The following is a 22,997-nucleotide window of genomic DNA, read 5'->3' as shown; positions in this document are numbered from 1 at the left end:
AAACAGAACTGCCCGCCACCTTGCTCAGAACCCTCCCAAGATCCCCCCGTGCCCTCAGGACAAAGTCCAGGCCTACATGGGTCTTCCAGGCCCCTGGTGGTCTGCCCTGTCCACCTCCCTGGTCCCAGGACTCCCCCCTCACAATCTGGACCCAGCCACTCTGCGCGTAGTTTCCCAGCTGCCCTGTCTTTCTCTCACCCCAGGCCCTTTGCACAAGCCCTTCTCATGGACCCAAGAGACAGTCAGGCACAGAGGTTAAGAGTGGCAGTCAGCAACTACAGCCTGTGCGCCAAATCCACCCTGTGACCTGTTTCTGTGGATCAGATTTAATGGAGCACAGCCTCACCTGGTGAGTCTACAGCTGCTTTCTAGCTGTAACAGCAGGGTCGCTGCGACAAAGACCATATGCCCATGAAACCTGAAGGTTCCGCCCTCTCCACAGAAAATCTGCCAACAGCTGGTTCAGAGCGTGGGCTCTGATACCAGATTACCGAGTTCTACAGCCTGGCCCTGCCAATCATGTGACTGCCTGAGTGCCTACGCCTCAGTTTCTGCAGCTGTCGAATGGGGACACAGGACACGGCAGACAGGCTGGCTCAGACACCACCCAGCACAAAACAAGTGCTCTGCACACTTTAGTTGGAACATGCGTTTCCCTGGCCCCCGTCCCAGAATGGGGCTTTCTCAGGTCTCCATCTGCAAAGTCCCTTCCCCCAGGAAGCCTTTCCTGAATCCACCAAGACTCTGCTGTCAGAGTGTCCGAGGCTTTCCTCTACTACTTGTAGAATCGTTGATTACATGCCCATCCAGCCCCCAGCAGACCAACAGCTTGAGGGGAAGCACCCACTGTGTCCCAAAGGGGCCCCCTGGTGCAAGAGAAGCACTAGGAGGTGCTCAAACGTCGTTTTTTCCTTTTCTCTCTTTCTTCTTCTTTTTTTTTACTTTTCGGCTGTGTTTTGTTTGGTTTTTTAACTTTATGGCTGCACCCCACAGCATGTGAGCTCTTAGTTCCCCAGCCAGGGGTGGAACCTGGGTCCCCTGCAGTGGAAGCATGGAGCCTTAACCACAGGACCCGACCACCAGGGAGGTCCCTCAAAGGTTATTTCTTTAATCATTAAACGACATGTGACCTGAAGGGACTCTCCTGGAGGTGATTATGGCAGTCAGCCTCCAGGATGGCCGGGGCAGTCTCACCTCATGGGATTCACAGCCTCACCTGGTACTGTTCCTTTGAACAGGGCAGAGGTGATGGTTTGTGATTTCCACAGCTATGTCATAAAAGATGCTGTGGCTTCTACTTTGGTCTCTTGGGAAGAGCTGGCCACCACACTGTGAGAACTCCCAAGTAGCCCCCTAGAAAGGCCCCCCACCAACAGCCAGCCATGTGAGTGCATGCTCCATCTCAGAAGAGAATCCTCCAGCCCCAGTCAAGCCTTCAGATGACAGCAGCCCCAGCTGACACCTGACCACGACCTCCTGAGAGACCCTGAGCCAGAACCATCTAGCTAAGCTCCTCCGAGATTCCTGACAGACAGAAGCCATGTGAGGCAATGAATGCTACAGGGACCATGCTGCCAGGTCCTGGGGTACTTTGTTAGACCGACAGTGACCCAGAGGCCTGTCCCCCAGCACCCTTCCATTCCAAGCAGGCAGTCTCTTCCCTTTCCCCACACCTGACTCCCAGATTCCCCCATCCAGGCCTTTGCTCAAGCTAATGCCCCCAACCTAGATTGCCTTCCTTCCTCTTCTACTCAAAATTCTCCTGTCTGCCAAAGCCCAGCTCCAGTGCCCCCCACCTCATCAGGAAGCTCGCCCTGACGCATCCTCCCCCAGCTAAACGATGTGAGCGGCCCCTCTCTGCAGCCCACAGCCCGGGGCCGCGGGCTGGCCTCAGTCCTGTCAGCTGCCCCAGCCCCTCCTCCTGGGCTACGCAGCGAGACGCCCCCTGCCCAACTCCGCCCAGCTACACTCCACACCTTGTCCTGGTCGGCCACAGAGAGGGCGCTGTGCAGCGGCAGCACCACCCAGCGCTGGGTGTGGCTGGCATAGGTCTGGGCGGGCTCGAGCACAGCGCTGATCTCCGCCATGCCGCTGAGGAACACCAGGAGGTCGCCTCGCTCCTCAGGTGGGTACTTATTGTCGATGGCCTCCAGCACCCTGAGGAAGGGCCTCGGGTCCAGCTTCTCGGACTTGGACGTGGTCGGCTCGGCCTCCTGCGGCTGGTACACGACCTGCGAGGAGACAGCCCCAGGCAGGAGCAGACCTGGTCACTCCAGGTGACAAGGGGGCAGGAGGGCTACAGGCTGATGGAGAGGACGCAGACCAGCCAGGCAGCAGAAAGAGGACAGACTGTCTCAAATATTCAGCTTGAAGAGGATGTGAGAAAAGGACAAAGTATCAAGGTAACTAGGAGGTTTCCGGGGTGCTGGTAATGTTTCATGCCTTTTAACCTAGATACTGGCTCCATTCAAGTATTTTTAAAAAATTTGTCTTGTGATTAAAAACTAAACATTTTTTTTATTTATTTGGCTGTGCCAGGTCTTAGCTGCAGCACGTGAGATCTAGTTCCCTGACCAGGGATCAAACACGCCTCCCCAGCATTGGGAGCTCGGAGTCTTAGCCACTGGACCGCCAGGAACGTCCCCGTTGAGATATTTAATTTGTGAAAATTAATTGAGCTGTACACTTGCGATACAGAAAAATCTTTTGTAGTTCGAGTATAACTCCAACAATAACAAAATTTTAAGGGGTGGAGTCAGAATTAAAACCCTCACAATCACTTCTCTGAAAGCACCCTCGCTGTTTTTAATGACTACTTAGAAGATTGATGGGCACTGAGATCCAGAAACCACAAAGAACACTGCATTTCCTGCCGCTAGGAGCCTCAGAGCTGTTATCAAGCCTTGGCCCCAAAGAACAAGAGGAAGGAGCGGTTATGAAACCATAAAGGAGAGGACTGCGCGGAGAGGCATCCTGGAAGGGGGTGTGAGGCCCAGCCCACTGCAGACCTCAAGGGAGGGGGCGGCCTCTCCTTTCCCACTGGCCAAGGAGAAGCCGGGGGAAGTGGGGTCCGTTAGTGCCTGCAGGGGCAGACAGGAAGGTAGGGAAGGGCACAGGAGATCTGGAAGGGCAAACAGAAGCTACCCGGCTCGGTGCCACGTCTATCTGTGAGCAGGATTTAAGTCCTGGCCCTGCCAGTTCTGAGGGATGCTGATAAACACCCTGCAGGGCACAACCAAGAATTATCCAGCCCAAAATATCAACTGTGCTGAGTCCTAGAAACCCTGCCCAGTGAGACGGTAAAGCGATGAGAAAGGAGGAGCTTGGGTCCCTGAATGACCACGTGCAACACAACTGCCAATCAACCTGGACCAGCCTGGACCAGCTGGTTCTATTCTGTTAGATAAGAAAAATGTCTGTGTTACTTGTGCCTTTAAATTTTGGGCTCTCCTCTAATAAGAACTTAGCACTCTCGCCAGGACACTGCAAATGCCCAGAAAATAGCAGCTTTAAAGAGAGAGAGAGAGGACTTCCCTGGTGGCACAGTGGATAAAATCTGCCTGCCAATGCAGGGGACATGGGTTCAGTCCCTGGTCTGGGATGATCCCGCGTGCCACGGAGCCACTAAGTCCATGCGCCGAGCTACCGAGTCCGAGCTGCAGAGCCTGTGCTCCGCGACAAGAGAAGCCCCGCAGTGAGAAGCGCATGCAATCCTGCAACAGTGCAGCAGCCAAACAATAAACACAGACAAACTGCGAAAAGAGAGAGAGAGGTCATTAAAGGGACGGGGAACAGAGGAGAGCAGCGACAAGCCCAGCTTGGCGAGGGACCGGGTGGGGGTCTGGGGGTGGGACCGGGTGGGGGTCTGGGGGTGGGGGGGGGCGGCGGGAGGCGTGGGCTGCGCTGACCGTGATGGGGAAGAGCCGGCCCGGCACCTGCACCACGGGGGCGTTGCCGAAGTAGCTGGAGAAGAGCGAGATGTTGATGGTGGCCGACATGAGGACGACCTTGAGGTCGGGCCGCTGGGGCAGCAGGCGCCGGAGGACCCCCAGGAGGAAGTCGTTGTGGAGGTGCCGCTCGTGCACCTCGTCCACGATCAGCACCTGGTACTGGGGCAGGCTGGGCTCCCGCTGCATCTGCCGGAGGAGCAGCCCCACCGTCAGGAACACGATCTTCGTGGCCGCTGAGCGCGTGCTCTCGAAACGGATCTGGTAGCCGACCTGGGGGTGGGGGGTGGGAGGGGGTGGTCAGAGAGGACCCTGGGCCTGTCCCGCAGCCCCTGACCCTCCCCATATCGAAAACCTGAGTAAGTGTCCCACGTTAGAGCCTGGAGACCAACAGGCTTGGGTTCGAATGTCACCTCTGCCACTCAGTGCTGCCGACTTTGGGCAATTCCATCCCGGAGACATACTTTTTCCTTCTAGATGCCCTGAGAATTACATGCGCTAATGCACATAAAGTACTTGGCACGGAGCCTGATGTATGATACTAATTAATTACAATAGTAATGATTGACCTTTCTCCGAGTCCCTTCTATGGACCAGGAACTACTTTAAGTCTTTATGTATCTCAACTCATTTCATCATCACAACTACCACACAACGTAAGCACTATTATTACCCTCATCTCACAGCCAGTCATCCGAAGCAAACAGGCTAAAGAATGTTATGGAGAGGAAACATATCTTAACCCCTGCCTTACATCGCACACACATCGATTTCAGATGTGTTTCTCTCGTCAGGGCACTTAGGCTTAGTTGCCCCATAGCATGTGGGATCTTAGTTCCCCAACCAGGGATAGAACCCAAGTCCCCTGTGTTGGAATGTGGATTCTGAACCACTGCACTGCCAGGGAAGTCTCAATAACAATTTTTAAGTGGTTGAGCCAGGATTAGAACCCTAGACATCATTAGTAAGAAACATCCCCATTCTCTTTTTTCTGACTGCCTAGAGAAAGACTGATAAACATTTAGGCATTTCCAATTTTTTTTACAGTACTAAAGTGGCTACTGTTAGCGCCTTTGTCATCTGGACCATATCCAGGCCAATCTATAAAGACATTTCTAGGAGAAGTATTGCTAGGTAAAAGGGTAGTGTTTTCGTAACTTATCGATACTAACTTATCTCACAAGGTTATGTGAGAAAACCTGGAAGCCAGTTCTGCCCCACTTACCTGTGAGCCGTACTGACTGAGGCTCTCGAAGCCAACGCGCTTGGCCAGCGAGACGCAGGCGATTCGCCGGGGCTGGGTGCAGGCCACGTGGCTGCAGCCGGCGGCCAGCAGGTACTGGGGCACCTGGGTGGACTTGCCGCAGCCCGTGTCCCCCGCCACCACCACCACCTGGTGCTCCTTCAGCGTCTGCAGGATGCGGTGCCCGTACTGGGCAATGGGTAGCGCCGCCCGCTCCCGCTGCAGTTTGGCCAGTCGCCCAAACGCCTGCTTCTGGCAGAAGTCCAGGTAGTGCAACAGGGCTCGGTGGAACTCGGACACTCTCTCCGGGGGCAGGCGCCTGCCCGGCCCCCGAGAGTCCCGAGCGTCCGGGCCGAGGACGGAGAGGTTGATGCGGTCTCGAGGGTCGTAGGCGCGAGGCAGGTTGGCCAGTGCTGGGTGGCTGTGCTTGGGTTGCCTGGCATCTTTCTCCTCCTTCCTGGTGGTCTTGAGATTCTGGAACCTCTGCAAGCGTTCAAAGAAGGCCCAAAACTTCTGACACTCCTCGGAACCCTGCTGGATATAATCCTCATCGCCGAAGAAGGCATCCTCGAAGAGGCGCCGTGTCTCGGGACGGTTCCAGTCCCAGTTCTCTGGGGCCGCTTCAGGACTGGGAGCCCGGGGTCGGTCCCGGGGACCCCTGCCCTCCCTTGTTCTGGGAGGCGGCATGCCGTGGCCAATCCCAGGGCTGTCACAAAACTGGCCTCAGTTCTGAGCCCCTGGACCAAATATTCTCGGACATTCCCCACTTCCTGCAGTGAGAGGCCCGTGCCTGCAAGGCAGCACTTTCTTCTATAAGAGCTGATCTCCTCTTCAGTGGTGCTACAGGGTCGACACAGGTGTTGGCAGAGCAAATGGCCTGCAGCATGGGTCAGGCTAGTGACCCACAGGGCACCTCACGACTCCTGTGGTGACCTCTGGGATGGACACAAGTTCATCCTGGGGCTGCAGGCCCTGGATGTTTGCGGGAAAAAACCAGAAGACAGTCATTTATTAGACACATTTACTGACAGCCTGCTGTTTTGCAAGCACTGGACTAGGGGAAGGGACAGCAATGGGTAAGACCACACTGAGTGCCCACAGGGGGTCCTGCCACCAGACTCTGACAATCCAGAGATGGGGGTAGCAAGAAAGGAAGCCTGGGGGCTGCAGGAGCCTTCCTTGACTATGCTTGGGAGTCAGGGAAGGATCCCCAGGAAGGGGATTTTGGACTTGAAGAAATGTAGGTCACATGGCCAGTCAACAGCAGAACTTGGTCATGAGACACCATAACACGAGAGAGGTGTGGTCCACTGAGTTTCAGGATCCCCGGAAACCCTTTGGAATCCAGTGCTTGATTTTGCAAGTGTTGCCTGGTTTGTTTTTGCCTGCCTGGCACTGTCTGCTTTTTTTCTTTTTGAAAAACAAATGCGCCTTCCTTGGGAGAGTAGCCCTTCTTGGAAATCCACATGGTTTCCACTGCCTATAAGTCTGAGAGCTTCTATTGGTTGGGCAAGTGACAAAGGCCTGGCCAATCATGGTACCCTACTCCTCCTTTAACCAGTGACTGGTCTGAGGAGTAGACACACGACCCAAGGAGAGACAGTCAGGGCCTTTCCCGGGAATTTACACTAGGCTGCTAGGACAGAAAAGCTTATCTACTGTTGGCAAAGCAAGGATGATATAAGCAGGGAGCTGTTTGTAGCAGGTCTTAAATAGTCTTTTCCTAGAAATCTTTCCTACAGAAAAGACTGCATGTAGGCACAAGGAGGCACACACAAGGATGGTCACCAAGCAGCCACAAGGAGAGAAGTGGAAGAGGGACAGGGGAGAAGCTTGGCAACACCATTCAGTGCTTGAGTTCCTTCCAAAAGTCCATTTCACCGTTACACAAGAAAATGTCTTTTTCCTTAAGGCCTGGTTTCTCTTAGCTGCCTAACTCCTAACTAATGAAGCACATCCCCTTGTATATGCTATTTTCTGGAGCGAAGCCCACCATTCAGATTCTTAAAGGAGTTTATGATCTTCAAAGGATCCTAAGGGACTTTGCTGGCAGTCAAGTGGTTGAGCCTCCATGCAGGGAGCACAGGTTCGATTCCTGACCCGGGAACTAAAAATCCCACATGCCATGTAGCATGGCCAAAACAGAAAAAAATTTTAATGAAAAAAAAATTGACAAAAGGGTCCTGAGCCTTCCATGGTAAAAGACTTCACAGTCAGGTAGATCTGAATTTCAGCCTCAGCTTTATAATTTACCAGATATGTGTCCACGTGCAAGTTAACTCCTTTGAGGGTTTCTTCACCTGTAAAATGGGAACAATCCCCATCTCAAAACACTGCGATGTTTATTACCTAGCCTGACACTGAGAAGCTAAGCAGCAACTGACATACAAGCCCAGTGCTTTCTCTCCACGATGACTGACAGAGAAAACAGTGAGAGGAACCGCAGGCATACAACCTGGAAAGAATTTTACACTCAAAAGGCCACAGTTCACCTTGGTTTATTAGCAATGCTTTCTTCTACCCAGCCGTCAGTCTCTAAGGGGCACCACAGAATAGAGTTCAGAGGTTCTATCTCTGCAGTCTCGGAGGGACCCAGACCAACCCTGGGCGTTATCAGAGCCAGGGAAGAGCCAGTTGAAGAACCTGTGGACTGGCAGAGCTGTACCCATAAAAGAGTAACCTTGTGAGGAGTGCCTACCACTTCCTGGTAAACACGTGGGCTGGGCGATGCCATAGCACCTTCAGAGGGAATTCCTGTCTACAAGGGAACAAAAAGGAAAAGGCCTTGAAAGTCTGTTGCCATGCTGGGCCGGTGAGTCTCAGAAAAAGACAGGGACAATGAAATGGAGGGGAGCATTCCTCCCAGGCTGCTAACTGCCTTACGTATGTATGTGGGCCAGAATGGGGGCATCCTTAAAGCTCTCAAGGAGTCTAGTTGTAGGCTATCTTTTGGACTTCCTGGCTTGACTAAGCTTCTCTCTTACTGTGCCTCTGACCATCTCTTGGCCTGTATTTCCTAGGCTCAAGGCTTTTAGAGATTTTTCTCTACTTCCCTCTCTCTCCTCTCTGGCTCTCCATCTTCAGGTCTCGTCTTTTTTTCTGGTCCATCTTGCTCGCCACCCTTAGCTCTCTTCCCTCTCCTTGACTGGTCCCAACTGTTTTCATTGCTCTGATACTCTCCCACCCTGATTCTTTTTTCACTCTGATTTTCTCTCCAACTGTCTTTCTCCATTTGATTCCACTCCTCCTCTTCAGTTTTTCATCTCTCATTTTGTTTGAATTTTTTTTTTTTTTTGGTGACTCTCCGTTTTCTTCTTTCTCCATCACTGACTCTTCATTTCTCCATCTAAAATTTGTCACCTAGTTTGAAGCTCTAATAAGAGCCAACATTTACCTAGGGCTGACACATATCAGGCACTACTCTACATCACTCATATATATTTATATGCTTACGTATACACCATACACGCACATATGTACACTTTTCTCAAAACCCTAGTTTCCACTCTCATCCTTCTACTTTCTTTACATCTCCCAAGTTCACGGTGCGATCACACTTCTCTCATGGACCCTGCGAGCCTCTCTCCATCGGATCCATTAGTCTCTCGCCCTCGATCTCTCCAGTTTTCAGCTTCTCTCCTCTCTCAACCTCCCCGTCTCTCAGTTCCTCAGTTTCTCGAAACTCCTTTTGTGCCTCCATTTCTTTCAACCTCTCTGACCCTCAGTTCTCTTAGCAACGCTCAAGCTCCATCTCCATCTGCTTCTCCCGGCTGCTCGGCTCTCTCCAACACCTTGCCTCATCTCGGGGTCTCCCCGTTCCCGTCAGCCCGCTCCCAAGCTGTCCCCGATCCCGATCGGACTCCAGTCGCCGCCACCACCGCCCCACGCAGCCGCCCCACCCCCCTCACCTCGCTAACCGCCGAGATCGCCTCAACTTCCGGTCCCCAGGACCGCTCACGCGCCCGAAGCCTGTTCTGCGCCTGCGCACGCCATTCCCACGGCCCCGCCCCGCCCCCACGGCGGACAGAGGAACCAATGAGCAGCTGCGAGCGCCCAAGGCTCACTATGCGCCTGCGTACAGAGTGATCAGGCCCCGCCTCGCTTTGGGCGGAGCTTCGGGAGACGCTGCGCCCTCTGGGGGCCAGTGGAGGCGTGACGGTGGAGAATTGGTCTATCCTGCCTCTGAAACAGCTAGTTGTATCCGTGGGTCGCCCGGACGCCGGGATTTAGCCAAAATAAGACGCTGGCCTGAGCCCAGACACTATCAAAACACCCCCCCCGTGATTTAGTTATTATAATTCATATTATTAATGTATTATTAATACATTGATGTGTTCAGTTCCATCCACTCGCTCAGTCGTGTCCTACTCTTTGCGACCCATGGACTGCAGCACGCCAGTCTTCCCTGTCCATCACCAACTCCCAGAGCTTGCTCAAACTCATGTCCATCGAGTCAGTGATGCCAGCCAACCATCTCGTCCTCTGTCGTCCCCTTCTGCCTTCAATCTTTCCCAGCATCAGGGTCTTTACATTGATGTATTATAATTCACAATCATTAATGTAATCTATTCATGTATAATTCACCCTATAACTCATTAATGAATAATACAATTCAACTTCCAAGCTTTCTGTCTTGAAGGTCCTAGGTTCTCCAGAGACAAACACAGGGATTAGATAGTCGGTGAATGTTGAATGAATGACTACTTGCAGGAGAAAAGTGACTCCTCTTTAGTCCTAGATGGGTCAGTCATTGCAGCACTGAGCCTCAGTTTCCCTATTTATAAAACGAAGATAATGCCTACTTTTCAATTGTTGAGGAAAACAAATGCAAAAGTATACATACATAAAGTAGCTAAACTTTTTTCACTATTATACATATAGGCGCTTGATAAATGTTTGTTAAGTAGCTCAGTCGTGTCCAACTCTTTGCGACCCGTGAATTGTAGCCTACCAGGCTCCTCCCTCCATGGGATTCTCTAGGCAAGAATACTGGAATAGGTTGCCATTTCCTTCTCTAGGGGATCTTCCCAACCAAATCTTTCATTTTTTATATCCTTCCCATCATTCTCCTTTTTCCTTTGGATAGCGTCTTGGTTAAGAAGGTACAACTTTCATTTCTAGAATCAGTTATAGGTACTGAGGATACAGAAATGAACATAACAAAGGAGTTTATGTTTTGGTGAGGGAGACAGACACATAGATTAAAATAAATATATAGAATGTCAAGCAGAACTGCATTTTCTATGAAGTAAAACAAAGCAGGGAAGGGACAAGGAATGCTGCTATTTGGTCCAGTGATAGTCAAGAGAAGGTATCTCCCAGAAAGTAACATTTAGGCAAAGAGCTAAAAACAGTGTTGCAAGCCATGGGGATCCCTTGGCCAGAGCATTCAAAGCAGAGGAAGAAACAGAGGCAAAGACTGAGATAACCACATAACTTGGAGGGTTCATGGGTCAGCAAGCAGGCTTGTGTAGTTGGATAAAGGTTGGAAAACAGTAGGGAATGAGGTGGGAGAGAGGAGGAGGATATAAGTGAGGACTTTGGCTTCCAATCTGAGTGAGGTGGAATCCATGGGCAGAGTTCCATGTGACTTAGATTTTAACAGAGTCCTCTGGCTCCCATGTGGGGAACAGCTTACAGGGATTCAAGATAAGAAGAGGGGCCCAAGGGAGAGGCTGCCACAATAGATGGCTGGACCAGGATGATGGTGGAGAAGATTGATGCTTTAAGATCGAATCTGCAAGGATTGGCTAATAAATTGGTCATGGACTGTGAATATGAGAGAAACGGAGGTGGCCCAAGGTTCTTGGCCTGAGTGCCTGGAAATAGAGTTGCCATCAACTGAGATGGAAAAGACGCAGGAGGATGGCTGAAAGAGAAAATCCATACTTCTCTTTTGAGCATATTAAGTTATTTATTCTACAGTGAGTTGGGATGTCAAGGGGTAAGATGTATGTAACTATTGAATCCTTAGGAAGCAATTAGAACATCGAGGGGTCAATTCTTATGTCATTATCAAAAAAAGAAGGGGAAGAAATTGACTAACATCTGCTTAAAATGTACAAAAGAGAAGTACAATTTTTTTAATGAAAATGAGAGAAAGAAAACAACACATATGAAGTTAGGAAGAAAATAACAAACTACCAAGGCTAAGGATTGAGTAGAAAAGGTGAAACTAGTTCTTGGGAAACCTTCTAATTGGAACCCTAAAGAACTTGATACATTCATGCTAAAAATAAACAAAAACCGAAGAAGAAACTTGAGAGCAAAAGGAGGAAGTTACAACGAACCAAAAGCAAGGCTCTTTTTCATGATCAAAGGACTTCTATGGACAGTTGCTCAGAAAGACTCTAAAAGGTTTCATGAAATTGATTCTTTTTAACAAGAAGTAACACTGATGCACTAAGAAAGGAAACCAAATCTCGAAAACTACAAAAGACTATTTACAAATGTACAAAGGACTCTCCTAAATGGCACCTGGCCCCAATGGATTACCAGCAAGATTTCTTCCAACTTTTTGTCCCAGGACAGGATTCACTTGATAAGGCAATTTTGGATCATGCATGAGAATTCTGGTGGTTTAGTCTCTTAAATTATGTCCAACTCTTGTGACCCCATGAACTGCAGCCTGCCAGGCTCCTCTGTCCTCTGTCCATGGGATTTCCCAGGTAAGAATACTGGAGTAGGTTGCCATTTCCTTCTCCATGAGAATGCTGAATAAAATATCAAAAAATAAAATATGTGTTGTTGACCTAAGACGTGTCCCTGTATCAGATTTTTTTTTTTAAGCAAGAAAAAGATCTCCATCATTGGGTAGCTCACAATCTAGTTGGAAGAAAACTCTGTACACAAACGTAGTTTGGCTCTTTTTAAAGTTTGGGAAGGGTGGAGGCAAGACAGAAGTTAAACTAGCCCAGATGTTGTCCTTGGAAATTTTACAGGTTAGCTGGGAACGTTTGTTCCAGAAACTTGGAGAACAGAATGTTCTGTTCCCCAGGGAGGGGACTGAATCAGGGAGACCTCCCTGGAGGGAGTACTATTTGAAGAAGGCATTGAAGGAAATTTTCAGTGATCGAGAGCATGGATACTAGAGTCAGGTAAACATGGGATCCAATCTCAGCTCTATAATTTCCTTGTGTGTGTAATCTTGGGCAAATGACCTCTGGGTTGTTGTAAGAATTACCTTAAAGGAGAAACTGTGTGTAAAGTGCTGTCCTGGAGTTAAGAAGGTATCACTACAATGTGATTTCAAAGAGCTGAACAAGTGATATTCTAGAGCAACCTTGTCCAATAGAACTTCCTGCAATGATGGAAATGTTTTATATCTGCACAGCACATGGCAGGGGCATAACAAATGTTTGTTGAATGAATAAAAACAAATGACAATATCATTAAGCTCCTCGATCCAGCTATGCCTGAAGCCTGTCTTGCAAAATGGGATAGGAGGATAGAAACCGATTTCCCCCTGGCCTACACTTCCATCTCTGAGACCAGGTCGTGGCTAGTCGATTTCTTGCTGACCATACTTTCATCCTCACTCTGTGGCTCCTTCAGGGCCCAGCGACATGCAGCTGGCAGAGACTGGCGGAGTTGAGCCTGCCCAAAATAGAGGAAAAGCACGGGATTGAGGCAGCTGTGAGCAAGGGCCAGGCCCACCACCAAGGGTTCAGCCCGCAGGGCCTGGGCCAGGAGGGTGGAGTGTGGGGCCGCCAAGGTGAGTATCAATCCCAGCGCGTGGTAGGGGGCCCAGCAGACAAAAAACCCCACCACGACGGCCAGGCCCAGTGGCCAGCGGCGTCGGGTAGCACGACACAGGAGGGCACCATGGCAGACGACCACGACCACCAGCGGCGCCAGGAAGCCAAAAATAAACCGGGCGGCCGTCACTGAATTTTCAGCCACAGTCGAGCCACCGTAGTCCACCACACACTCCAGCCGGTGCGGGAAATGCTCCTGATGCAGCCGGCGGTAGATGGCTGAGGGCACAGTGAGCAGCAGGGCCAGCCCCCAGCATGTCCCACAGACTGCCCGCACCCTGCACGCCCGCCCGGCTGCCCCCCACCAGATGGGCCTGAGGGCCAGCAAGCAAAGGTCCATGCTGAGAGTGGCCAGGAGGAGGACGCTGGCATACATGGAGAGCAGGATGACAGAGGGCAGGGTCCGGCAGCCCACTGCCCCGTACAGCCAACGGCCCTTGTGGACGACTGACACCGCCAGGATGGGGAGAGACAAACAGCAGAGCAGGTCTGCTACGGCCAGCTGGAGGAACCAGATGGCACTGACCCTCTGGCGGGCCTCTTTCCAGGTCACCCAGGCCATCATGGCATTGCCCGGCACCCCCACCAGGAAGACGGCGGCATACAGCAGGAGTGGGGTCGAGTGGAGGAGGTCAATGGAGATGCAGGAGCTGTCAGCGCAGTCCACTGGGAGATCCGGAAGGTCGCTGTAATCCCCATACTCGTTGCCAAGAGAAGTGTTCTCCATCCAGGCTGCAGACACCTGGGAAGGCGAGCAATGGTGTGAAAACTCAAGAGACGAAAACTGTCAGGCCCTCGGAATCCTAGTGGATAGGAACCTCAGCCCATTAGCATCTCGGAAACCAGGACAGGACAACGTTAGAACTCCAGTGCAGGGCCTCCCTGGTGGCCCAGTGGTAACGAATCCACCTGCCAATGCAGGAGACACGGGTTCGATCCCTGGTCCGGGAAGATCTCACATGCCACTAATCCCGTGCTCCACAACTACTGAGCCTGTCTGTGCTCTAAAGCCCAGAAGCCACAATTACTGAGCCCGTGATCCGCAACAAGAGAAGCCACTGCAATGAGAAGCTGGGGCTCCGGAACGGAAAAGTAGTCCCTGCTCACAGCAACTAGAGAAAAACCTGCAGAGCAACAAAGACTGAACATAGTCAAAATAAATCAAGCTATAAGAAAAAAAGAACTCCGGCACATTAGAATCTTGGAATTCTAAAATGTTACAGTGTAAGAGCCCCAGCTTATTAACGTCTTGGAATTCTAGAATATTACCATGTTAGAATTCTAACATGCTAAAAATCTTAGAATTCCAAAATACTAAATTCTTAGAATTTAGTAGCTAGCTAGCCATTTATTGCTTGGCATTCTAGACCAGCCCCGTCCAATCGAACTTTCAATGTTGATGGAAATAGTCCATATCTGTGGTCCAATACAGTAACTGCCAGCCACATGTGGCTACCGAGTATTTGAAATGGGAGCCAGGGTAACTGAGAAACTAAACTTTCTATCTTATTTCATTTTCATTGATTTAAATAGCTACACGTGACTGGTGGCTCTAATGAAGCTCCAGAGCATTGACCACTAGCCAGTTAGCAAACTGGAACTCTAGAATCTAAACTATTGGAACTTGAATATTCATTGAGACAAATGTGAAAGTGTTAATCATTCAGTCGTGTCTGACTCAGTGTGATCCCATGGATGGCATGTAGCCCGCCAGGCTCCTCTGTCCGTGGAATTCTCCAGGCAAGAGTACTGGAGTGGGCTGCCGTTCCCTTCTCCAGGGGATCTTCTCAACCCAGGGATCGAACCCAGGTCTCCTGCATTACAAGGAACTTTTAATTCCTTATAGTGGAACTTTAAATGAGGGGTCAAGGAAGGCCTCTCTGAGAAGGTGACATTTGAGCAAAACCAGAAAGGAGGGGATGGAGGGCAGGAGGAGAAGGGGGGGTGGGGGAACAGAGGATGAAATGGTTGGATGACATCATCGACTCAATGGACATGAGTTTGAACAGACTCTGGGAGATAGTGAAGGACAAGAAAGCCTGGTGGGCTGCAGTCCGTGGGGTCGAAAAGAGTCAAACAGGGACTGGACAACAAGAAAGGAGGTGGGGAGGGAGCTGTGCCGTGATCTGGGAGAAGTGAATCCCAGGCAGAGGAAAGAGCCAGTGCAGGTGCCCTAAGGCGGGGACAGGATGGTACACGTTAGAACTCCATCTCCTGTGGAATAGATGGGAGGTAAAAACAGAGGTATCAGTGCCTCTGTAGGCACTGTAAGCTCCTCATCTTTTATTCTGCATGGGACGGGAGCCATGGGAAGGTGCTGAGCAGAGAAATGACATTGTCTACCATAGAATGAGAATCATAACTACTACTACAACCCAGGTCTCCCATGTTGCAGGCAGACTCTTTACCATCTGAGCCATCAGGAAATCCCCTTTCATTATTATCATTATTAAGCCCCATCTAGTGAGTACTTTGTGTTCTGTGCCAGGCATTGCTCCAAGCCCCTTTACATGTTATATCATTTAGTCCTTACAACAACCCTCCAGTTTTCACATCATTGTTAGACCCATTCTGCAGACAAGAAAACTGAGGCCATAGAGAAAGAACTTACCGAAGGCGGCGCAGCTAAGCAAGTAACAGAGCTGAATTTCAAACTGTGTTAGTTAGTCCCACTCTGAAACTCCAGGCCCTAGAACATCATCATCCAAAAGTCTTAGGTTCAGGAGAGTTGGAAGGCCGGACAGCCAGTGACCCTGAGCAGACCTGGCCTCTGTGACTCTGAGTGCACAGTTTCGGCCGGCTCTCTCTCTGGGTTTCCTCATCTGAGAAGCTAGTCATGGAGATGAGCCTACCTCACCAGTTTGGGGAGGCTTTGAAGAGTCAATATCTGTAAAGCTTGTGGCATGGATCAAGGGCTCAGGTAGAAAATAGACTCGTCCGCATGATGTCATAATAACCTGACCCTGAGGCTCTCTGCTGACTCTTTTGGGCTGACTGGCCCTCCACAGGGCATCAGCTGGAGTTGACACAACAGGAAGGGCAGAAGGGAAGTTGGGGCACTCCCCTTCCCCCCCTCCATGCCAAGTAGCTACTAAAAGGGCAAGCCATTGTGTGTGTGCGTGTGTGTGTGTGTGTGTGTGAAGTTTAGCACCTCGCTTCCATATTATTTTCATCTCTAACATGAAGCTATGTGCAGGCTTTAAAAATTCAAACCCTCAGGACTTCCCTGTGTGGTCCAGTGGTTAAGACTCCACACTTCTTCAGCAGGGGGCAAGAGTTCAATCCCTGGTTGGGGAACTAAGATCCCACACATGCTATACAGCGTGGCCCAAAAAAGAAGAAGTATAGAATCTCAGGCCCATCCCCAGACCTACCAAATCGGAATCTGCATTTCAACAGAATAAAAATTCAAGCCCTCACCAGCTGTGTGGCTTTGGGCAAACCACCAAACCTCTCTTTGTTGCAGCTTCCTCGTCTTCAAAAATGAGAACAATAGACTCACCTTCGAGGGTGTTAGGAGAGTTCATCAACTTAATAGGCATGAAGAGCTGAGCGCATCCACCATGAGCGTTGGAAGTGTGTTGGCCGCTTAGCCCCAGATCCACGTGCACCCTCTCCCGACACCCTGAGACTCCACCCTTCCCAGGTCTTCCTGGTTCAAATCTGAGTTTTGCCTGTGTAAGCAACTCAGTCAATGCTATTTCCCTTTTAACACATTAAACAGAAATTCAAACACTCCCTGTGCCATTGCTTAATCTTTTCCATTTAATGCGTCTCAGATTTACTTTCCCCATCTGGACACAAATCAACTCATTTCTTCATAAGGTCAAAATCAATCCCCAGTCTGGGCGTGCCATGCTTATTAACCAGCCACAGACTAAAGGACATTTAAGGAGCATCGTGGATGGTATTATTATCTTCTGATTTTATACACCAAAAAAAATTGTATTTCTATATTTATACCTATGTGTGTGCTTGTGTGCTTAGTCACTCGGTCACGTCCATTTCTTTGCGACCCCATGGACTGCAGCTGCCAGGATCCTCTGTTCATGGCGATTCTCCAGACAAGAATACTGGAGTGGGTTGCCAAGCCCTCCTCCAAGAGATCTTCCCAATCGAGGGATTGAACCCAGGTCTCCTGCATGGCAGGCAGATTCTTTACCCACTGAGCCACCAGGGAAGCCCAAGAACACTGGAGTGGGTAGCCGAACTCTTCTCCAGGGGATCCTCCCAGCCCAGAAATCGAACTGGGGTCTCCTGCATTGCAGGAGGATTTTTTTTACCAAATGAGCTACCTGAGTATGACAATGTTCCTGAGCTCAGGAAGCTCACCCGAGTGTGATAATATTAATATATGGGGATCCTTCAACAGAAGCTTTCTGTGGACCTGCTCAAGTAAATTCCAAGAGTCTGGGATTCTGATGCGATTCCACTGCGATGGTATTAAGACTCCACTCCTGAAATTCTAGTTCTGATTCCCAGATGCTGAAAATATGAGTCTATATAACCAGGACTGGGGAAATGCCCCCCTCCCTTCTTCCCTCCATCCTTACCGTCTCTTGAGGAATGGTCCCCAGTTGGGCCAGATGCCACGGCAGGGGGCAAGATCCAGGCTGACAGCCAAGACCTTCTGAAGTCTCTCCCTCCTGCATCTGGCAGCTAGTGAATTCCTGCGAGCTGGTTCCCAGAGCTCCTAGGGGACTCCGCCAGGCACTGTCACCTCACAGGTCCCAGCCAACGCTCTTAAGCAGGGAAAAACAGGATTGGCCTTTTCCTACTGCCACTAGCGTCTGTCCCGGATTCTTCCCATGACTCACACATCCCAAAATTACTGGGCAGCGGGCAAAGGTGGGTGGGAGCTGACCCTGTGTCCCCAGCACCAATCTCCATGTCACCAGCTTCCTGGAAGCCAGATCTACATGTGGCTTGACCTTTGGGGTCTGGGGGTCTTGGCCTAGACTCGCTGTCCCAGCAGGGCCCTCTGAGGTCTTCCCCACCAAGTCCCCACAGCCCACTACCCCCACCCACTCTCAGACTCCAACTCAGCCCCTCCCCTCCCCTCTGCCCTTTGCAGAGCCTTGAAGACCAGTGTACCTCCCGCCTCCCACGTTCTGAGGGAGACAGCTCAAGGCCACAGCCTCCAGTAAAAGGACAAGGGTGCCCAGCACAGGGCCCAAGGCGTCAGAGGCAGACAAAACACAAACAAGTCCTATCTGCTCTGTGGGCCTCGGTTTTCCCTCTTTAAAATGGGAAGATTTGGGGGACTTCCCTGGTGGTTCAATGGTTAGAATACTGCGCTTTCGCTTCCGAGGCTCGAGGTTCGATCCTGGGTCAGGAGTCTAAGATCCTGCAAGCTGCACAACTAAGCCAAAAGCTTAACAAAAAATAATAATAAATAAAATGGGAAGATTTTGAGCATAGTGGTTCCTAACCTCTCTCCCAGCCTAGCATAGAGTCTGAGAACATGGATTTGAGAGCCAGAGCAATAGGATACATATTCTAGGTTCCCCATTGACAAGCTGCTTGGGCCTCAACCCTTCTGAGCCTCAACTTCCTCATCTGTGAAATGGACATTTTAGCTATGAACATTAAATGGATGAAGAGATTTAAAATATACATGCACATTAGCGCCTGGCACACAGGAGATGCTGTGTACACATTTGTTAAATTAGGAACAATAAAAAGCATATGTTATCAATTCTTAAAAGCTACATTTTAGGAAGAAAGGCTTAGCAAGAGGAAGTGACCCTTATTCCAGACTCAGAATCCTTTATTCAGTGGTTTTGGTGTTTGCGCCACTGTGTGCATGCTTCAGAGGTTGAAGGGATATATTTATACATTTCTTTTGTTGTTGTTTGGAGAAGAAACTCTCGTTGGTAGCGGAAGTTGTTTTGGGGTCAAGAGACAGTAACTCTCAGTGTGAGCGGGGGTGTCTCTGGGCGACCTAGTCTTGGCTGAGCCTGACCTAGACCACTCCCTCTCACCACCTTCGTCCCCCACATCCCACCAGCCCTAAGCTCCCCGTGGGAAAAGTAACATGGGAGAAGTCCCAGAGGGTGGGGGCAGGTATGGGAGAGGATGCTGTCCTTTATGAGCTCAAACCTCCTCTGATCTTGAGGTTACAGAATGTATTTCTCAGATCACTTAAACTGCTTGATCACCGAGTCCCAGGCAACTGTTTCTCGGATTCTAGGAAGCTAAGGTTTGCCACTGTCTCTGGAGCTGGAGGTTCTTATCTGGGGAGCGGGGGGATGCTGTGAATGGAGACAGGGACACAGATGTTATGAAAAGTTGGGGGGTCATTTAGGGAGTGGGGTTCCTTTTATAGACGCCCTTTGAGATGCTGAGTATCAGCCCCTCAACACTGGATACAATGAGAACATCTTAGAAGTCCGATTATTTGGGGCCCCATGGACTGTAGCTTGCCAGGCTCGTCTGCCCATGGAATTTTCCAGGCGCGAATACTGCAGTGGGTTGCCATGCCCTCCTCCAAGGGGATCTTCCTGACCCAAGGTTGGAACCCTCATCTCTTAAGTCCCCTGCGTTGTACGGCGGATTCTTTACCATTAGCACCACCTGGGAAGCCCTCTAGAAGTTTGCTCAATTCACTCATATGAAATTTGTCATTTTTTGTGAGTCATAATAGGTTGAAGTCTGGCAAATCTGTGGCAACGGAAAGCAGATTAGTGATGGCCAGAACCTGAGGGGAAGTGGGGGATGTGAATGGAAAGTTACTGCTTAATGGGTTCTTCCTTTGAGGGTGATGAGAATGTTCTAGACGGACTTCCCTGGTGGTCCAGGGATTTAGACTCCATGCTCCCCATGCAGGGGTCGCGAGTTCAATCCCTGGTCAGGGAACAAGATCCCACATGTTGCACAGTATGGCGCATATATATATATATACGTATATATAAAATATTAAATTTTAAAAATAAGATGTGTTTTTTTTTTAAAGAAAGTGTTCTGGAACTAGTTACATACAATAGTCTGTTATAAATGGTACTAGTTAGAAATAGTCAGAGTTGTACAACATTGTGGAAATAATAAGCTGTTATAACCCCTCACCCCAAAACAGGATGAAATCTGGTAATTTCATAAAGTTCAGCCTAATGGGACTTCTCTAGTGGTTCAGTCGGTAAAGAATCCACCTGTAAAATGCAGGAGGCCAGGGTTCAATCCCCAGGCCCGTTAGATCCCCTGGAGAAGGAAATGGAAACCCTCTGCAGTATTCTTGCCTGGAGAATCCCAGGGACAGAAGAGCCCGGTGGGCTACAGTCCATAGAGTCACAAGAATCAGGCATAACTTGGCGACTAAACCACCACACCAGGGGCTAATAGAATTCCAGAAGCCCAAGAGGGTGAGTGGCCCAGACAGGGAAACCAGTCTCTTTTGAATAATATATATTATTACAAGATATCTGATGCATGAAAAAGAGTGTCTGTAACGTGCAAAGTGAAAAGTACCACAAAACAAGCAGCTGTAAAAATCACCACCCAGCTTAGAATCTGAATTTCTAGCTCAAGAGTAAATTTTTGGTGAGGGAACTGAGAGTAAGTATGCTAGCTTTTGCTGGTCAAGAGGCCATTCATATTCTCTGGCAGAATGAAGGTGGCCACAGACTGCATGGCATGGCTGTGTTCCAATAAAACTTTATTCACAAAAACAAGCAACAGGCAGGATTTGGTCCACAGGCTGGAGCTTGCTGATGGCTGAGCTAGGTCAAAGACTCTGAAGCCTAAACTGTTGAAATCACAGACTCTCAGAACATTGGAATCACAGGCTTCTTGACCCAAGGGATCCTACAATGTTAGCCACACACTATTTGAATCACAGGATTCTAGAATGTCACACCAGAATCTTCGCATGTTAGAAGTACAAACTCCAGCAGTTAGATGTTAAATTTTTGTAGATGATCTGAACATTAATCAAGGAATTATATAGCCCTGAGCTGTCCAATACGGTAGCCACTGGCTGCATGAGACTGCTGAGCATTTTAAATGAGGTGGATCTGAAATGAGAGCTGCTGTGAGTGAAAGCTACATACCAGATTTCAAAGACTTGGTGTGAAGAAAAATCAAGGATGTGAACTCTCTCAATAACTTTTTGTACTAATCATATTTTGAAATGACAGTACTTGAAATATATTTGGTTCAGTAAAATATAACATTCAATTATTTTACCTGATTCGTTTTGCTTCTCTTTGCTTGTCTCTTGCTTGGCTGCTGAAAAAAATCTAAAATTATGTGCGTGGTTCACGTCATATTCCTTTCAGACAACACGAATCTGAAGTAATACCATCCTGGAGGTTGGAGATGGGGTAATTGCGAAGGTCATATGGCCCAGATGCAGAGGATTTGGGAGCTCTGCCCTCCCAGCTTAGCCAAACCCATCATCCACTTCCTTTCCCCACCACTTCCTCTTTGGTACTTGTTGACCCAGCAGATTCCTTGGGCTCCCGATTTTGCAATCGCCTGGCCCATCAATCCACTTCCCTCCTGGGCAGCACTGATCAACACCAGGCCTTAGAAAAGCCACTTGGATCCCACATGTTGGTATCCAAGTTTTTCTAGAAGACCACTGTGAGGCCCAGGTTCTGGGAAGCAACTCCTCTCCAAATCAGGGTGAAGGAAAAGACCCCACTGCCTACAGCTTATTCCCCCAACCTAGGAAAGCCTGAGGGTGGCCAGGAACAGGGATGGAGTGCAGGGATAGGGAGATGGGAGGAAGAAGTCAGGGAGAGCTTCCTGGAGGAGGCTGCACCCTGAAGGAAGGTAGAACAGCAACAGGGGCGGTCTTTTAAAAACAGACCAGGCAGCGAGAGACCAGGCAGGAGAAAAGGCAAGGACCCAAGTGAGAGAGGATGGAGGGCTTGAACCAGGAAAGATGTGGAATGGGAAGAGGGTGGCTTCCAGAGTGGGTCCCAACTGAGGCTTGGGTGACTATATGAACCGTGGGGGCAAGCCCTTGAGTAGGGTATGAGAACGGAAGGGGAAGTTTGGGAGAAGACACTGGGATCATTTTGAGTGAGGTAGGTGTAGAGGCCAGACCCTAAAGAGAGCGAGAGAGCTGGGAAGGTACTGGATGACATCACAAAAGTAAGACACACGTTCAAGAGAACTCTAGAAAGCCAACATTTAAGGGCAGAAGAAGAAAGTCTGTAGAAGAGGCGGAGAAAGATCATGCTGAAAGTGAGAGATTAACCAGCCCACCTGGAACAAGCCAGGGAAGGCCCCAAGTGGCTGGGAGGAAGGCGGAAGGAGGCAAGTGGGCTGTCCAGGTAGAAGGGACCTCTAAGGTCACAAGCATCTTTATGGGGGTACCAGAGCAGAAGGTAGCTGGGGCTCAGTTCCTCCCCCAATGACCTTGCTGCCAGAGAGTCTGTATGGGTACCAACATTTACTATCAAAATGCACGCACAACCTTTTCTGGAAGTCCTGCCAAGCACCCGGCACTCTAGGTGCTCACACAGCATCTTCTAATAAAATCGTCCCCAGGGCAGACACGACAACATGGTAATAGCAGGATTCAGCTGCAGTTCCCATCAGAATCAGATAACATCCATGTCCAGTGCCCCGTGCTGAGGCTGCTCCCTAGACTCAGCCAGCTCTTGCAAAGAGAAAGAAGGAGCTGATATCTACGTGACTGTCGTATTCAGGGGCCACCACCTCTGTGTGGCTCCCTGGGCACTTGAAATATGCCAGTCTGAATGGAGATGTACTGTGAGTGTAACACACACCCAGGATTTTGAAGACTTAGTACCCACTCAACCCCCCCAAAAAAAGTAAATTGGTACAGCCACTATGAAGAACAGTATGGAGGTTTCTTAAAAAAAAAAAAAAGAAAGAAACCTAAAATTAGAATTGCCATATGACCCAGCAATCCTGCTTCCAGGCATATGTCTGGAGAAATCTCTAATTTGAAAAGACACACGCACCCTAATGTTCATGACAGAAGTGTTCACAAAAGTCAAGACATGGAAGTTACCTAAAGGCCCACTGACAGATGAATGGATGAAGAATACGTGGTATATAAATACATACACTGGGATA

The 22,997-nt window shown here is 49.7% G+C and overlaps 2 protein-coding genes across 10 annotated transcripts in view; both read right to left on the bottom strand.

Annotated features, from left to right (window-relative positions):
* DHX34 (DExH-box helicase 34) overlaps nt 1-13,664 on the bottom strand; it is a 30,739-nt gene extending 17,075 nt beyond the window's left edge. For 2 of the 6 annotated variants that reach the window (XM_027978535.2, XM_042232236.1), the window contains exons 1-4: nt 9,099-9,150; nt 5,173-6,162; nt 3,909-4,220; nt 1,977-2,231 (exon numbers count right to left, since the gene is read on the bottom strand). In XM_027978535.2, coding sequence (XP_027834336.1) covers nt 1,977-2,231; nt 3,909-4,220; nt 5,173-5,877 — 1,272 coding nt within the window. In that variant the 5' untranslated portion in view covers nt 5,878-6,162; nt 9,099-9,150. Of the gene's footprint in view, nt 1-1,976; nt 2,232-3,908; nt 4,221-5,172; nt 6,163-7,443; nt 7,491-9,098; nt 9,151-13,473 lie in introns of those variants that run through there. The other 4 variants (XM_042232234.1, XM_042232235.2, XM_042232233.1 and 1 more) reach the window with 4 other exon arrangements.
* Nucleotides 9,475-21,273, bottom strand: C5AR2 (complement C5a receptor 2). Of its 4 annotated transcripts, none has more exons than XM_042232237.2 (2): nt 21,129-21,273; nt 9,475-13,689 (listed from the first exon to the last, which is right to left on the bottom strand). In XM_042232237.2, the coding sequence occupies exon 2, from the start codon at nt 13,672-13,674 to the stop codon at nt 12,661-12,663; it is 1,014 nt and encodes a 337-aa protein (XP_042088171.1). In that variant the 5' UTR covers nt 13,675-13,689; nt 21,129-21,273; the 3' UTR covers nt 9,475-12,660. The 4 variants fall into 4 exon arrangements, with proteins under 4 accessions (XP_042088171.1, XP_004015386.4, XP_027834335.2 ...); XM_004015337.6 differs by lacking the exon at nt 21,129-21,273 and adding an exon at nt 17,501-17,692; XM_027978534.3 differs by lacking the exon at nt 21,129-21,273 and adding an exon at nt 15,559-16,530.
* Nucleotides 21,274-22,997: the final 1,724 nt, after the last annotated feature.

This window comes from Ovis aries, chromosome 14 (genome assembly GCF_016772045.2).
Source record: "Ovis aries strain OAR_USU_Benz2616 breed Rambouillet chromosome 14, ARS-UI_Ramb_v3.0, whole genome shotgun sequence".
Taxonomy (NCBI): Eukaryota; Metazoa; Chordata; class Mammalia; order Artiodactyla; family Bovidae; genus Ovis; species Ovis aries.
Note: the sequence above shows the minus strand (reverse complement) of the source record. Positions and strands in the feature narration are given on the sequence as shown.